The sequence below is a fragment of the Pseudorca crassidens genome, chromosome 3, assembly GCF_039906515.1.
Source record: "Pseudorca crassidens isolate mPseCra1 chromosome 3, mPseCra1.hap1, whole genome shotgun sequence".
NCBI classification, from domain to species: Eukaryota; Metazoa; Chordata; class Mammalia; order Artiodactyla; family Delphinidae; genus Pseudorca; species Pseudorca crassidens.
Genome location: NC_090298.1, coordinates 101,649,091 through 101,667,132, shown reverse-complemented (window position 1 = coordinate 101,667,132; position 18,042 = coordinate 101,649,091). Strand labels below are relative to the sequence as shown.

General features: G+C 41.5%; 1 protein-coding gene across 1 annotated transcript in view; it reads right to left on the bottom strand.

The window, feature by feature from the left end:
• Positions 1 to 18,042, bottom strand: part of PRDM6 (PR/SET domain 6) — a 100,900-nt gene that overhangs the window by 11,086 nt on the left and 71,772 nt on the right. The window contains exons 5-6 of the mRNA XM_067730096.1: positions 16,915 to 17,039; positions 5,306 to 5,648 (exon numbers count right to left, since the gene is read on the bottom strand). Of these exons, the coding sequence (XP_067586197.1) occupies positions 5,306 to 5,648; positions 16,915 to 17,039 (468 nt within the window). The remainder of the gene's footprint in view (positions 1 to 5,305; positions 5,649 to 16,914; positions 17,040 to 18,042) is intronic.

The following is an 18,042-nucleotide window of genomic DNA, read 5'->3' as shown; positions in this document are numbered from 1 at the left end:
ACTCAGCTTTTTATTGTGATGACTAACATTCTCATTAACTTTTCAAGGTCTGGTCAAAGGGTCAATACTGTGGTGGGGGAGTGGCAGGTACAAACTACTGGGTGTGAGATAGGCTCCAGGATGCACTGTACAACATGGGGAATAGAGCCAATATTTTGTAATAACTGTAAATGGAGTGTAACCTTTAAAAATTGGATATGATAAAAAAAAACTCATAGAATAAAGGGTGGGGCTTGAAAAGTTCTACAAATACTAAAGGGATAAAAAAGTGAAAAAATAAAAGAAAATATCATCATCAACCAAAAACAATTAAAAAGTAAGCCTTAATTTATTAAACTTTTGGATACAATCAATTTCAAATCCCAAGTTCTGCTCGCTTTGATGTGTCATACCAGAGGCAGCCCAGGAGGACTGGCATAGTCAAGTGCTGTGTTCAGCTTCACTCTTTGTAGGATCTCATGTCATTCAGCAGCTAAACGGGACTCTCCTTTCTAAAGCACTTTGATTCTTTCCAAGTCATCATACACATACAGCATTTTATTATTCTCAAAACAAATGCAATGAGCATTCTTCACAAAGAGATAACATTTCATAACCAGTAAAAGCTTTTGGCGGGTTTTTTTTGTTTTTTTTTTTTTTAACACTACTTGAGATATCTAGCAGTGCTGTCAATGACGGAAGTGTTCTATAACTACACTATCCAATATGGGAACCACTAGCCACAAGCAGCTACTGAGCACTGGAAATGCGGCTAGGGTGACTGAGAAACTGAAGTATTATTTTACTTAACTTTGATTAATTTAAATTTAAATAGCCTCGTGTGGCTTGTTCCAACACAGAAATATAAAGCTTCACGAAAAACGAGAATGTGCTCTGTCCTCAAATATGAAATATCTAAAAAACAGACAAAGCCTGGGTCGATTTAGTTAGCGTATATCAATGCCAGTAGATTTTTAAGCAAAAAGAAAGCAGCAAGACAATTTTGTATGTCCCCTGGCATTCTCTGTAACTGGTGGCTCCTCTGCTAAAGATAACTCCAGTAAAATGTGCAATTCATTTACTTTGAGTCTGTAATTGGTTTGTTGTACACATAGGAAAAGGATGAAACATTTAACAAAATTAAGTGTGGTTTGGTTTAATATATTATTAATCCTTCTTTGATTTTTCTTTCATGGCATGAAAGCCTCCAGGACAAAAGTTGTTCAGTTGGGCCCACAGTTGAGCAAGTTGGGCCTTGCTCCCCGTCAGTCAAGCCCAAGTGCACATCTCCCGAGACTTCATACGGGGCGTTACTTAGGTCCACTGCTAGCTGTGTGGAGTGAGAAAAGAACTAAGCTCTATGTAAGGAGAAAAAGATTTCAGGAAAGTGGCTCAAGTATGCAGCCGAAACACTGGGAGAACATGGAAAGAAGGTAACCTTCACACTTGGGGGAGGGGGAAACAATGGAACACGAGAACACTGACACATTCCAAAGAAACTATTATGGTGATGGATTATCTCCAGGCTCCTCCCACCAAACGGCTCCTTCTAGAGTTATCTTCCCCTCTGGTACCACCACACCCAATTATAAACAAGGATACTCAAAACATAAATGTGAACGGCTGACAGTATGCCCAGGAGGCTAAAGGCAAACTTTCCCCAGGTAGCACAATCAGAAAGGAAAGGAAAAGGATGCAAAATAAAGATAAGCACTAAAAAGACATTCTGCAGAAAATAAAAAGAACATATTCATCAGAAAATAATCCACTATGATTGAAGGCATTGCTTACCCCTTTCTGGACTGCCCCCGCCCCCAAATGGGACTGTTGAGAGTTTCTGTAGCAGAAAAACAGAAGAGAAAAGGGATTTCTAATTCCTGTTTCAGGCACAAGTCAGTCAAGCTGCCCTGGCCCAGGTAATAAGCTTATGCCAAACCTCAAATGTTTATGAGGTCCCTAAGTCCCTAGTCCTTAGTCTAGATCTAGGTTAATCTAGATTCTGACAGCTTCTTCCCTTTGAATTCACTCAGGAAAGAAAAAGTCAGTAGCTTGAGAAAAAAGAAGAAGAGACTTTCGGTTTTGTATGTTTAATATTAACAGAATAAAATCAAGAAATAACGATTCTGTGCCTCCTGGGCTCTCATACGGGTGTATTTTTATCTTTAATGCTAATTCCTACTTTGAAAGGTCAAATGGAATTTTTTTCTGCGTTCAATGTAAATAACACGGTAGTGAAAAATGGTAATGCTGACAACCCAGGGTATCCTCGGATCTCCTTCCTTTATATCAAGGCATAGACTTACTGATGGTCCCTCACATGAAAAAGCTCACAAATAAAGACACACACAGTCTCTTTCATGAAGGTTCAAATGTCTTGGGTTTCATGGCCAAATATTCAGTGTGCTGAGTGAAAAATCTTTTGGACCTAAGATTCGGGGGCCTGTTTCAAATTTGGACGTGTTTGAAACTCTAACCTGTTTACTTTCTGACTTTGTCTTCTGTGTCTCCCTTTCTTGCCTCTAGTTCTAGCAAGATTTTCCTAGCAAAATAAAACGTTTGAGTTTTTCAAATAGAAGGGAAATGGTTTCTGACTGGCAGGTTCTAAGCTTTTTCACTGTATATGGCTGAACGGGCACAAACCGCCAAAGACTAAAAGCCACCGAATTTATGGAGTCAATCGCTAAGAAAATATGTATATTCAGCAGTTGTAAGTCTCCACATGGATAATAAGAGGAATGACTCCAAATTTCACAACCGTGCACGAACTGATGTTCCATTTTAGTTCTGCATGTTTCTCCTCTTTAGCAATTCACCTGTGTGGTCAAGAATTAGGGAAAGTATCTTGTACTTCAAAACTTGCCGGTACCAGGAGAGCATGCTACGTTCTAGAACACCATACAGAACCTATATGCTAAAGGCAAATTATGTAACTCAATGAGATTATGTATCTCAATGAAACTAGTGGGTCAAAGAGACTGGGCATCTCTATTTCCCTTATCTCCAGTAATCAACTCAGATGTGATGGAGTAATTCAAGCATCTCCCCATTACTAGTAAGAAACATTGTACTTTCTTACTTTGCCTATAAAGGGACTAATTCTTTGAACTCATAATTCTTAGTTTTAACTTATTCATGAATGACGGTGAATCATACCGCCTCTCAAGTCTTCACCAACAAAGCACAGGGAAGAGAGAAGTAGGAATCCACTGCTTTAATAATTTGATTCCACGCTGGTGATCTACCTGAATATCAAGCACATTACTTCACCTCATCTGGGAACCTGGCCAAACGACACCTGGGCATCTGCATCAAATAAGCCCACCAGGGTCTCGCACTGGGTGGGAGTCTCAAGCCACTTGGATTTTTGCCAGTAACTCTAGATTAGCTTGGAATCAGCGATGACCTAACAGTCTCTCGTGGAAGTCTATTTTGTACACGTAAGTTTTCTAATTTGTAGGGTACTTTTCTGACAGATTACATAGATGCTTTATAAATTCTGACATTATTATTTGACAGAACAGACATCATAGGGACTTAAAGCATAATCCACATACGGTTTTCGAAGTGTAACTGGGGTCAGACAAGACAGTCTGTTTTGCTAACTTTCTGTTTACCAAGACATATTTTCATTGTTTTATATGACATTCAGCATGAAACTGTATCATACCCAAAGCTAAGCTTTCAGTTCCTGTATCCAGAAACTTTCAACTATCATTTTATCTTACCTTGTATGTTCAGTTACTATGACCACAATGAACCTGTGCAAATAACAGATCCATACACCTAAACTCATTCAATTCAAAAAGCAAGTTTATAACAAGATTTTAATGCATTTTTATATTAAAAAAAATAAAATGCTTTGCAAACTCTGAATAGATATATCTTGAGGCTATCTGTATATTTGCAAGGAAGGCAGACTTTAAAAAAAAAAAACCCTGTTGGAGTAAGGAAAACATTTTCAAAACTTTTGTGTCCCCTCTAAAGCCAGTAGTACTAAGATATGCAGAAGTCCGTGGATATTTTCACCAGGGGACTCTCCTATCGAAGGTAAAAGATTATAAAGACACAACTGCCTTAACAGTTGTAATACAAATGCTTCAGCATCAATCAGTCACAGCAATGCTTGATGCCAAGCAAGTAGTTTCTAGAATGGCACAAATAAAAATATATACACATGTAAATGTGCACGTGTACCCTAAAATGGATCATTATTATTTCTGAAAAGATTCACCCCCTCTCCACCACACTTCTATCCTCCCTGCCTGCTTGGGTTCGAGTACACTGTCATATCCTGCAGAGCTGGGAGGGGAGAGTTGGATGTATATCATAAGGCAAGGAGAGCTGAGTGGCTTAAGGTTAATCAGTGGCCAAATTAAGAAAATAATTCCGGAGTCCTGCTTTCGAGTCTCCTATGCTACTTCCAAAATTTACGTTCTGCTTTTATATTCAAAATATTCTTAGATATTTGGTGTTTAATCAAATTTTCATAGGATGTGAAGGGGAGATAAAACACGGTCCTTTCTTATTGAATTAATTTGATTTTTGTCTTTTGCACTCCCAGCTATCAAGACTGTCGAATAAACCAGTTTCGACTCATAAATAATAGTTCCATTATATCTACTGTGCCACTCGTCAGAGTACCTGAAATTTTAATTCACTTGTTCAGCTAAATTTCATCCTCAGTTCATGGCCATAAAATTCTTTATTGACAAACTTTCAAAGCAACTTTGACTCTGAGGTATCTAGTCAACATTTTTCTTCTGTGTGGATATTAGTTTATTGAATAAGTGGCATCTGTTTTCCTCCACATCACTAGCAGAGTAGGTATTTCCTTTTGACAGCTTTGCAGGATTTATGGGTTTGCATGCTCTGAAGAAAAATAGTACTAAGCAAAAAATTCCAATTCATTACCTTTTAGTACTTAATTAAGTTCATACTCACGGCACACTGGAGGTGAACCCTGAGACGACTGAACAGCAGCAGAGCAGCCAGCTATATTATCTTTGGAAGACAGAGAGGATTCTAATTATCCTGACCTCATTTTTCCATCTATGATATTCATCAATGTGCCTTCTATTTTGCCTCCCGTTAGACCTGGGCAGAGCTGTTTGGAAAGCGACAGCAGATTCCTTTCTGCAGCCACTGTTCACGCAGCCCTTCTACACAATAAAGCCAAAGAGGGGCCCAACATTACTCTATGACCTTCCAGAATGCAGACCTCTGATCACAGAGTTCTCCCCGAGGTGTGACTGGAGGAGGCGACAAGAAGGCAAGCAGTGAGTCTCAGAAGCAAACACAGCCGGCGAGCAATGAGAGGTGGGGTTACCTGTCGGGGTTCTGCGTGCACACGTGCATCTGTAACAGGATCCTCTGTGTGAAAGTCTTAAAGCACTGCCCGCACTTCCAAAGATGCCAGTCACTGAACTCCGAGTGGAGCTGGCTGGTAGAGGTCGGGCTTGCAAGGACTCGCTGGTTTTTCACGTTGATTTGATTAAATCCTGATTCCATGGGCCCAGACTTATCCAGGAGGGAGAAGTTCCTGCCGCACGGAGTCTGTGGGAAGACGACGGAGCGCTGCTGGGCGGCGGGGGAGAGTTTGCTGCTCTTGTTGAAGGGCTGCAGGGGGTCCTGTCTGCACATGGCTTCCATGACCGTCGAGGGGACATTTACTGGGAGAACAGCAAGGGGTTGAGAAGATCAGTTTTGTTAGCCCTTCAAATAAGCATGATAACACACACTTCTAAAAGATTCCTATAAGTCAACAGTTTAAAAATTGGTTTTTCTGGACTCAGAATGGACATAGAGCAGACAATTTGATTTAAGGGGACAAGCACAATTACCACAAATGAACTCATTAAATGCCTATATTTATTAAGCACCTATTTTCTGCTTGAGATTTTTCATACATGGTCTTTGCCCTCACAGAGCTCACTTACAACTTGAGATAAAAAGACTCCATGACGAGGCTCCACACTGCAGCCTAGATTTGGGGGTTCTCAGATGGGAGGTACAGCAAGAGACAGGGAGAGAAAGGTGGGGCTCCCCAGAGATGGTGGCCTTGAGCAGAGAAGGCAGATTCAAGCCTTCAGGATTTCAGGCCTTCCATCCAATCCTGCCAGCACAAAACAGGTTTTCAAGAAAAACTGGCTGAAGAGATGAAGGCAACCCTATGAAAGACGCCTGGAGACAGAAGTCTGGCACGCTGGTGGGATGGCACGGGAATCGAGCTGACCGAGCACAGCGTGGGCTTTCGGGGGGCAGATCTCAGAGGGCCTTTAATGTCCAAATAAATAAACAGAAGACTTCAGGCCTAAGAAATAGATACTGACTGTTTCTGACCAGAGGAACAGCAAGAAAAGAGTCAGTGTTCAGGAAGGGCCCGAGTGAGGCACGATGCACAGACAGGGTGCGGTGTGTAAGGTAAGAGTGGGAGGCGACAGAGTATGCAATCTTGGAGCTCGGTGCTTGACACTCGGGGTTTGGAATCAGAAAGATCTATGGAGTTACGCAATCTCCCTGTGCCTCTGTTTCATCATCTGTAAAATGAGGACAATGGAAGTAATCATCCTAACAGTAATAGCATTATGGCTTAGAGGTCAAGACGGCCTAAACTTAAACTCCACTATTCACAGCTGTCCCTTGGTATCCAATGGGGGTTGGTTCCAGAGCCCTCGCAGATACCAAAATCTGTAGATGCTCGAGTCCCGTATATAAAATGGCACGGTATTTGCATATAATCTACTCATATCCTGCCGGATACTTTAAATCACCTCTAGATTAGTTATAATATCTAATACCAGGTAAATGCTATGTAAATAGTTGCCAGCATGCAACAAGTTCAAGTTTTGCTTTGTGGCACTTTCTGGAAATTTTTTCCCAAATATTTTCCATCTGTGGTTGGTTGAATCTGCGGATGCAGACCCTTGGATATAGAAGGCTGACTGTAATACCTTTGTGACTGTGGGAAAACACAGAACATCTGAATACACAATTTAGTCCTTGGTAAAATGTAAAGTGGTTACTGGAAGGACTGGGTGCGATAATGCATAGATGGCAGCTAGTAAATGCTATGGTTGCCACTCGGTAGATGTTGAGCTCTAGGAGCCCTGGCTTCCTTATCTTTAAACCCCCTTTTATGCGGTTTAAATGAGATACTGAAAGTGCTCATCACAGGGCCTACCATCAACAACAGCCACCATTCTTATTCTAGAAGAAGAGACTGGAATGAAGGGAGATGGAGTCAAGCATGGGTGGTGGCAGTGGGAGTGGGGAAAGAATTAAAAGAAACATTTTTGAGGAGGGAACCCTAATATACATGAAATTTTTCTTTCTTTCTTTTTTTTAAGTTGCCATTGTGTTAATAATATATATCATGTATTCACCGGTCAACCCACAGGTTCAGAGGTAATTAGAACCTAATATGCTTATAAACTGTTATTCTTTTTTTAAGTAACCACTCTGTCAATAAAATGTATTTCTTGGTATTTCAGAGATCATAGAGATTCAAGGTTACAGGGTGGTCAAGAGAGGGAAATTAGAGACCAAAAAGTTTAAAAAGGATGACTGGCAAAAAGGTTAGTGATGGGAAGTAAACTATGGCTGTTGGTCACTAGTTCAAGGCCACGTGGAGGAAATACATGAACTGGGAGCTCTCATTCTTTCCTGACATGGACCATCTCTGAGAGTCCTATGAAGCACGAAGACTCAGGCGTCCTCAACTACAAAAAGAGAGTGGTAGGGGACCGTGACCGCCAGGAGGCTCCACGCCTGAGTGGACAGGTAGACACCACGTGTGGAGGTTAATGGGCTGCCACTAAGGACTCTTCAACTCTGAGTGTTCTACACAATCACATGTATTTGATGAATCCAACAAAAGGAATAGCTCATCCTACAGGGTTCTGTTGGCCTGGCCCATCCTGTCTTACGAAGGAGAAATAAAATAAGAGACTCACAGACCAGGGGAGAGCCTAGTTTGTCTAGTTGGCAGTTCTTTACCCTGAATGCATATTAGACTCACAGGGGAGATTTTTTTTTTAAATACCAGAATCTCTTGGTAGGGCCTAGGCATCTGCATTTTTTGAAATTCCCCAAGTACTTCTAATATACAATCAGAGATGAGAACCACTGATCTAATCCTACCCTCTCTTATTACCAAAAAAAGAAAGAAGGAAAAGAAAATGCTAAAGACCAAGCAGGTCTAATAATTTGCCCATGGTCATACATTCGGTCAAGGATACAGCTAAGCTGGAAGCTTTAGCTTTCTGATTTCCAAGGCACTTTTTTCTGACCACACTCCCATTCTGTGTCTGCTCAATAGCTGTGTTGCAAAAATAAAAAGGACATTTTACAGCTAGTACAGAGTTCTGTGTGTGTGTATATATATACCCATGCATAAACATATGTTATATATGCACCTATATACACATGTACAGACATATTTATGTATATATTTCACATATAAAATTTATGTATAATTTCAACTTCTGGGGCAAAGTGTATAACCAATATGAAATGTGTGCATACATTTCAGACTCTCAAAAAATCTTTGTACACAGACTGTGACTTTTGAAATACATATTGAAAGAAAAGGAGAAATGTTTTATGTTTTGGCTCTTTCTTAATTAAAAAAAAAACAAAACAGCAGCATTGTCAGAGATTAGGGTAAAATTCATCTTATTTAGCCTGTTTATAACTAATCCGGAAGAGACAAAGCACAGGGAAACCCGCAAGTCTTCAGGCAACACTAAGCTCTTGCGGGTTGGGAAGGCCAGACTAGCAGGAAGGAAGGCGGGGTGGGGAGACTGTGGAATGAAGATGTCATCAACATGCAAGAGAGCAGGAAAACCAGCCAGAAGCTCACTGCTGGGAAGAGGAATATGATGCCTCTGGGGGAAATCATACAAATAATACTCTAAGTATAGATTATAAATGCTGACTTCTCACTTAAGCTCCTGGAAAGTAACCCAATAAATTCATTTTCAAAAATTGTTAAGGGCACACCACCTTTCTATTAAACAAAAGAATGTGTGGGTCAATGGATTTTTCTAAGTTTAATAATCAATGTCAAAATAGTAATAAAGAAAAGTGTATACCAGTTTGTATAATGATGTGGGATAAACGGGATCTGAGTTAATGATAATAATAGCATTTAGGTAATAAGAGTTGGGATGGTTATTCTCTGTCTTCTTTCCTCCTATGGAACACTTCAAAACAAACATACTATGTTTTCAAGATATAGCAGCGACACCTGCACTCTATATTCTGCTTTTGGCATGATCTTTTCTTGTACTTGTGAATAAATTCAATCCTGCTGAATGAAATGAGCATATAATTTAGAGAGAGAAAAAAAAAGTAAGGCTAGGAATGGATAAGTTTCATGAAAGCAACCATATTTGCTCTTGAAGCTGTCCTGCAGAGCGCCTGCATACTTCCACAGGACCCTAGAGGTCTAGATACAAAGCACAATTTTTTAAGCAGGACTTAAAAGGACACAGAGGATCATTCTTCCTAATACCAGTCTGACTGGCCCAACAAACAAAAGTATTAACAAAACACAGGGAATTATAAGAGGACAAGAAATGAATCGGAAAACACTATGTTATCCCAAGCCATGACAGTCCAGACCACTGCAAAAGGCCCAGAAACGACTAAGGCAATTCCCCAAAAGGATGAAGGGGTTTCTACATGAAGACATAGTGAGCAAGTAAAATCTCTTCAGTCTATAAGACAAAGGTTAAGGGAAAGAGGGCAAACTTTCAAAGCCCTAAAGGATTTAGTCAGGAAAGAACATAAACTCATCAAATCCTGCAGAATTAAACCCCTGAGAGAATGCAATGCAGGATCTATACAACAAAGTCCTACTTTACACCCTCATCCATTCATTCAGTCCACAAATGCGTACAGAGCATCAGTGACAAGCCTGACATTGCTGGCACTGAGGATACAGGGGAACAAGAGAGCCACAGCCCCGGCTTTCAGGCCACGTAAACTGTAGTGACAGAGACAGATATTATACAAATGTCCTTACAGGTAAATATTTACTCAGTTTCATCAAATCTAAACTTCCATTAATTGCAAGCCACACCGTTAATTGTAAGTCACTGATCATTATAACACACTTAGCAGGTTCAGAAAGATTAAAATGTGAAAAATATATGAATTTTAGAACTGACGATATACAGTTGCTACAAGTGTAATAAGTGGTATGACAGAGAAGAAAGGAGGCCAAGAAAATGTCTAACAGGGATGGCTAAACTTCGGGTGGGAATGATGGCTTCCCTGAGGCAGTGACCTTGAACGTGAGTCCTGAAGGGTACACAGCATCAGACAGGTGCAAAGGGAGGAAAAAGGGGACGAGAGGAGATGACACGTTGGCAGCTGTGTCACTAAGTCGGAATGGCATGCTGAGGTGAGGAGCTCAGGGCATGGAAGGAATGGAAAGCAGACTCATGTGGCCAGAGAACGAGGCAGAGATGGGCTGTAGCTGAGGCTGGAGAAGAAGGCAGCACAATTCCCAGTGCCTGTGGCGGCAGGGCACATAGCAGAAATCAGTGCTGGGAAGCAGGTTAATACAACAGAGGATGGTGGGGTCTTCAGCAAACTAAATAGGGCATGGCCAGCGTAAAGATGTTTGAATTCCATTTTTTGCAAAACACTATGTGAGCCATACAAAACATTTCTGGAAACTATATGTAGCCCATGGACTATCATATTAAAGAACTAGGGATTGATTATAAGAGTAATGGCTAGCCAAAGAAGGGTTTTAAGCTAGGGTATAAGGTTATTAGATTTATGCTTTAAATGCATCATCACTCTGTATCATTAAATGAAAAAGCGAGGTACAGAACAAAGAATATATAGTATGCTGCTATTTGCATACAAGGGGAGGGGTAGAGTGAGAGCGCCAGAGAAAGAGAGGGAGAATATGCTCAAATGAGAGAATGGGCAAAAAAATACATCTGGAAGGACACCTAAGAGTGTTTCAACTGATTGCCTTTTGGAAGAAGAATTAATATGCCCATATTACTTTCTGTATTTTGATCTATGGAACCGAACTACCTATTAACAAAACAAGTGAGGGCTTCCCTGGTGGCGCAGTGGTTGAGAGTCCGCCTGCTGATGCAGGGGACACGGGTTCGTGCCCCGGTCCGGGAGGATCCCACATGCCACGGAGCGGCTGGGCCCGTGAGCCATGGCCGCTGAGCCTGCGCGTCCGGAGCCTGCGCGTCCGGAGCCTGTGCTCCGGAACGGGAGAGGCCACAACAGTGAGAGGCCCGCATACCGCAAAAACAAAAACAAAAAAACAAAACAAGTGAATAAGCTGAAACAATAAAATCAACAAATCAGTGAATTTTCACTTTGGCTGCTGTGATACTAAAAGGGAAAATGTGACATGCAGGTGGCTACCGCAGGGGTCCAGGCCAAAGCTGATGGTGAGGCTGATCGGGAGGTGGCAGCAGAAATGAAAAGAAACTCATTTAAGAATACACAATCAACAGGGATTTATGAATGATTGGATAGAAGAGGTGAGAAAGAACAAGCGGTCAAGGTTTCTAGAAAGAACAATTGGATGAATGGGAGTGAGAGGTACTGAACTGGGGGAGAGGCAGCTTGCAGGACAGAGTAGGATGGTTTCACTTTACCATGCTTAGTTTGAGACACCTCTGAGACAGGCAAGTGCAGGTGGGAATTCGACAGGTAGACAAGATCCTGGGGCTCCGGTGAGAGATCTGGGTTGGCAGTATAAATCCGGGAGCACCTTTCAGACCTCTACACCCCCAGATATGGGGGAATGAGGGCCTCAATCCTAAAGCATGGCTGGGATCAAGGAGCCCAAGAGGTCAAATCTCTCATGACAACGGGTTTCCTTGTGTCTTTTGCCACTTCCTTCTGTGAAGGTGTTTTCAGTGGCTGTTGCTTTCTGTTAGAGTCCTGTGCAGATACCAAGACATCCCTCTGGGGTGACTTCTCCTCTGTTTGTTCTAGGACCCTACAGGTTCCTTCAGTTCTGAGCCAAGTTTTATATTACTTCTTGGCCCAGGGTTTCCACAACTGGCAGGTAAGGCAAAATCCAACCCTGTATCCTCCCATAGCTGGGGCTGGTTTTTTGGAGCATGACATACTGTTTTTTTCACCAATGGCCTATTGGCTTGAGGATAGCACTTTTCTAGTCCCGTTAAGGGACAAAACAGTGACTTCTGGTTCTTGGATTTATGTGAGGATCCAGTCCCAGCTGCTCACTGTGCACAAGGAGCCTAGAACCGGGCCCCTCCCAACTGCAGTAAGACTGAGCCTAACACCCGCCTAGCCCAGGCTCGCTGCTACGGCCATCTCACATGGCACCTGCGTTAGGTTTGCTGTTGTAGTTTTTGCTACATGCCTTCTCCTGCACGGAGTTCCTTGAGGACGGGGTCTGAGGCTTTGTACCCCATCACAATGCTTCCCACAGGGCCTTGCACACAGATGTTCTCATTGGACTGAACTATACTGTAATCGCCTCAATGTTCATAGGTAGAAGGCTTGAGCGGGGCCTTTCTATCCGGGGCCTAGTTCCTTATTGTTGGTGGGATGGTGGGGTCAGTGCGCCGTGCAGAGGTGCCAATTTTTATTTTCTGCTCATTAAAATCAAAGGAAAAAGGCAGGCCTCTTGCGGGCAGAGTTTACTCCAGTGCAGCGAACCTCTGCGCTGCCATCAAGTGTCACATTCTGCTACCTCAGCTTCACATGCCAGGACAGAAAAAGCAGCAGGAAGACGTGTTTAACATTTATTCCCAGGTTTCTTTTTTCAATTTCCTCTGAAATGAATATGAATACACTATGGTCTTTACACTCTGCAGGAGCTAATCCCCCACTGGAAGCTTTGGGGAACCTCATTCCTTCTTGCGGATACAATCTGTCGACACAGGCGTTCCTTCAGGCTCTTCTGAAAGGCCCATAGTGGACAGAGCTGCGCTCTCTTTGGAGCTCTATTACACTCATAACTATGGGTTGTTTTTTTTTTTTTTAAGAAAATAACATAGGAATTGCTTCCAGAACCCAAGTGCCTGTGTGAAACGCTGCCTTCTCTTTGAGGCAAGGCTGCTTTCAATGGCTCCTCCAGGCAGTGAGCGTGTCCCACTGCCAGAGGGGCCAGTGACTGAAGCCTGAACCCGCCCACATGCTCAATAGGAAATGTGTACTTTCGCCGTTGAAAGAACCATGAGAAGAAAATGATATTTTTATAAATGAAAGCGCTTAATAAGTATTATTCACTAAGTAAAATCATATTTTACTTGAATGTCTTGGACCATGTATCAATTTCATTAACCAAGAAAAAAATCTAGCTGAACTATGTACCCCTTCTAGTAATGGCAACAAAATTCTCCATATGTATCCAGTGAGCATGTATTAATTGTTTACTGTGTGCATAGCACTATAAGGAGGCTCTGTGGAAGCATTTTGTCAAATAAGTCTTTGATCTCAAGAAGCTTCTTTTTAGGGTACCTAATTTATTTTGTGGCTAACTCGGTAGCATAAAAATTGTCTTCAAACTGCTAATCCCATTGAGATGATTTCAATTACTCAGAGTTGCAGAAGGCTATCTGTTAAATTATCTGTCCATGCCCTTTCACACATCTGTGCTTTTAAATCACACAGAGTATTTTCTCAGTACAGAATAAGGATCCCTCATTATAAAGCATCCCTAGGTCTCTCCGTGAATCATATGGAATGACAATCCATCTTCGAGTTAGAGTCAAAGTCATATATCTCTCCCCACGCCATCTGATGAAGCTTTCTGCTGGTTTCCTGGGTGGCCAATCACATCACAGATATATGACTTTGAGACAAGAACTGAAATAAAATTCCTGTAATACCCTTAGGGGGGAGGGAGATGGTCACTGCTGAGCATTTTAGTCAATGACTTAATTCCCTTTAAACTTCCCTCCACCCTTGCTTAGAGCTCTGAACTCAACCTAAAAGAGCTGCATAGTTTACCTACTGAATCCACAATACTTCGAGGTGCGTTAGCTTTGTGAATTTTCTTCCAAGGATTTCAGGTGCTAAATGATACATAACATGTGCCCCGGGAGAGTTTATTCAATACCCTAATCAGCAACCTCAAGAATGCTTCACGCAGGTTGGACAATGGGAGAAAGAAGGCCTCAGAAGCAAAGCACTTGGTGTTGCCAGAAAGTACATTTTTGATGGCACTATCACACTGAAACTGGAGACCAGCTGGTACGCTCTTAGACACCATCGTCAGGTGGCTGTGAATGGCACATACAACCCCCAATCCTCCAGCTCAGCCCCTAAATCCCTCTCGTCCATGTAACAGCATCACGAGGTGGAAGCAATGTCGTAGATGTGAGACTTCCACCCCAGAGATCCACGTCAAGGGGAAGAAACACATTCCCTGAGCAGTCATTCCACAGTTCCCATGTCTGACTCATAACTCAGTAAATGGCCATTCCACCCATCCAGCTCCTCAGACCAAAGCCCTGGAGTTATCTTTGACTCCTTTCTCTCACTCAGCATCCAATGTGTCAGCAAATGCTGTTGACTTTACTTTCAAAATATATCAAGAATCCAACCACTTCTCACCACCTCCACCACTTTTACACTGGTCCAAACCACCATTACCTCCCCTCACTGGATTCCAGCAACAGCCTCTAACTGGGTCCTGCTCCATCCTCACCCTCACTGTCAGGTCCCCACTCAGTAGCCAGAGTAATCCTGTTACAACTTCAGTCAGATCATATCACTCTTCTGCTCAAAACTCTGCAATACCCCCTTTGTCCAAGGCACACAGAGTAAAAGCCAGGGTCCTGACAGTGACCTCCTGGGCCCTACAAGATCCCTTCCCCCAAATCTAAGGTAACCCCTCCCCACTTCAACCAATACATTCCAACTGACACATCTATGTCAGTCTTTGTGATGCTCTTCTGACAGGCCAGTAGCATTTCCATTTTGGGTCTTTACACTTGGAGTCCAGCTGCCTGCAACACTGCTCCCAAAGAACACATGGCTTGTTCCTTCATCTCCTTAAGTCTTTGCCCAAAGGCCACCTTCCGAGTAGGGCCCACCCCGATCATCTCTAAAATTGCAACTCCCAACTCCTGGCACTCCTCACCCCTTCTCTGCTTTGTTAACTCTATGACACTTATCATTACCTGACAAACTATTTATTTACTCATATACAGGTTGATAATCTGTCTCCCTCTACTAGACTCTATGCTCTAGGAGGGCAGGAATTCTTGTCTGTTTTGTTCACTGCTACGTTTGTAGCACCCAGCAATGATGCTGGTCCTTAGTAAGTATTCAACAAATATGAATGAATGAATGAATGAATTTATTTTTGGACTGTGTGCCATGTACTTTACAACTCTAGACTTTGATATGTTTACTCCCAGACATCCCTTGACACACATACCACAATATTTTCAGAGTCTGGAGCAGGCTGTACTAAAGGAGGAAACAGAAGGCCTTATAAGATTTCTGGAATCTTTTTGGATCAGATTCCATCCTTTAGAAGGCGAAGTTACACCAAGGTTCTAATGTATAGACAGGCCCATGTCAGCAGATCAGGGGAGTTGATCCTGGTGCTTTTCTGTGTGTGGATCTACATCTAGTTTTAGGGGAGCTGGGCATGGAGCCATTGTGGGAAGACAAAGCACACTGGCCGCCACGGCCATTTCTGCCTGTAATACCAACCACACACTCATGTCCAACACTGAGATTGTCTCCTATGAAACAGACACTCCCTCAAACAGGAGTAGGACTGCAGAAAAGAAACTTTCCAATGGAAACTTGGGAAGTAAGAAGAATGTACTTACATGTCCAGAGATTCATTTTTTGATTTGAGATTGGTTTGGGGTTAGGGTAAATTGGAAAAGGAAAGTTGAGAGTAATATGCTTTTTTGAGGATTCTATTTTTTACAAAGAAAATAAAGATAACATGGAAAAGAAATACCTGATCAGCATTTCAATCAGTAGTATTATAAACATTTTTTTGGAGTTTATATGTGTGTGAGAGAAAGTAAGTAGAGAAGGAAAAATTAAAATAACACATTTTTTTTCCAAAATGAAGTTTCTTAAATAGATCTGTTCTCTCTGTGTCTTTTTCTACTGTATAATCCCAAATTATCAGTTCACAGATTAGTCAATTTGATGACAAGAAAAAACAGTGTCATTAAAACCAGTGTTTCTCACTGAAGCACATCAGAATCACTTAATTCTGTTCCAAATACTGGAAATCACTTCATAACATTTTCCCAAAGAATTGATAAAAACAAATATATAAAGTTTAGGTGAAAATTGCTGCAAAAGTTTGCATCTGCCTAGACATTAGATTATTTTTTAAACATAATGATTGCCATGGTAAGAAAGATAGAAGAAAATTACATGGTTCACTTTAGACTAAGTTGCTTAGAGAGAGACAAATTCCTCAATCATACGTCTATGATTTTTCCTACCATTTCTCATTCCAATGACTACTTAAGAGGAAGCAAAACCAATCGACTGGAGGGGTGTTACTCCTGATGAAACAACAGTGTTTTCTCATTATTTCATTTTTGCAAATAATGCGACTCCAGCAAGACTGTGCATCCCTTCAGAGGAGAAGTTGTATCTTATGCTCCTCTTGTAAACAGACACATAGTAGGTGCTCAGTAAATACCAACTGCCTTAACATTTCTGCTGGCAATGATTTAAAACCAGGACAAAGGACAAAGGTTTTAAAATCATAAGCAGGCGAAGAAAAATTGGCCTGTACAAGTCAAGACTCCCTGTGAAAAAGCAAAGGACATACAAGGAAAAGAAAATGATGGAACAGACGTGCACATTTGTGTTACACAGCAGAGTGAACCGCATTTCAGGAGTTTCAAACAACACTCTTAAAAAGTTAGCTTTGAAATAGGTATTTGGAAATGTGAATTCAGAGCTAAAATAAATTCTTACAGTTTTCATCCTGGGCAATGCATTGTAAAGGGATCCCAAAGAAAGACGTATAGCTGTCATTGTACCACACCAGAAGCTCGGTACCCCTGGGAATATCTATACAGGCTCGGTAGAATATATTCGACCTATTCAAAACAAAAGAAAACCCAGCTTAGTAATCGGTAGGACTCATGTGCCCCATCCACACTTTTATTGCCCCGAAAAAGTTCTGCCCAGCTTTCCACCTAAACAGTTTCTGTTTGTAATAAAATCTGCACCCACCTTATCGTTCCCAACAACCAATTAGAGCCTGTAACCTGGTATGATAAATAGCTCACAGTTTATTTCCACAGTGTCCCTCCACAGAACCTCTTGGCTGAAGAGACAAGATATTTGGCCCGGGAGACAGCAGAAAGGAAGAGTTCATTAAAAAAAAAAAAAAAAAAAAAAAAAAAAATTCCATCTCATACTAATGAGAAGATTCTCTCTATTGGCAAATTGCAGACTCCGGTGCCTCAACCTCACATATAAATTGATACTATTGATTTCTTATTTGAAGGGAAAGTGTTGCGTATATTCTTACAACTTGGCATTGGGAGTTCTCTAATTTGTAATAAAATTAAGCAGCTTTGTGATATAAGGACTGAAAGAAATAAAAGTCTTCCCCATTGCCTTTTTTTCTAAAGTTTGATACAGGAGAAGAGAAAAACCCTCTTATGTGAAATGGATGGAAATTCAGTAAATACAAGAGGAGCACTTTACTCTGGCTGAAAGATTACACTCTGAAATGATGGAGTGAAGGTACCAAGAAATAACCACTTTTTTATAACAGCTGTGGCACTGTAAAGAAAAATCTACAGATTAAAAGAAAGAGGAGCCTGCGACGGGTTTTCTCAATGAAGAATTGCTACAAATATTAGCCTCAAGTTCAAGATAAAAGTGTTTAGGGTTGGTGGACCTTAAGTTTAGCCTTTCTGTAAGGAATTGGCCGTAGCAGGGCAATTTGTTCCTTGTGTAACACTGCAGACATAATGCGAAGCCTTCACCACATTTTTCATGGCAGTGAGATATGCACTTGTCAACATATTTTGTCACCACAAAGTGGCTCTTGGCAATAGGATCATAAAGATCAATAAAAAAAAGTGCAGA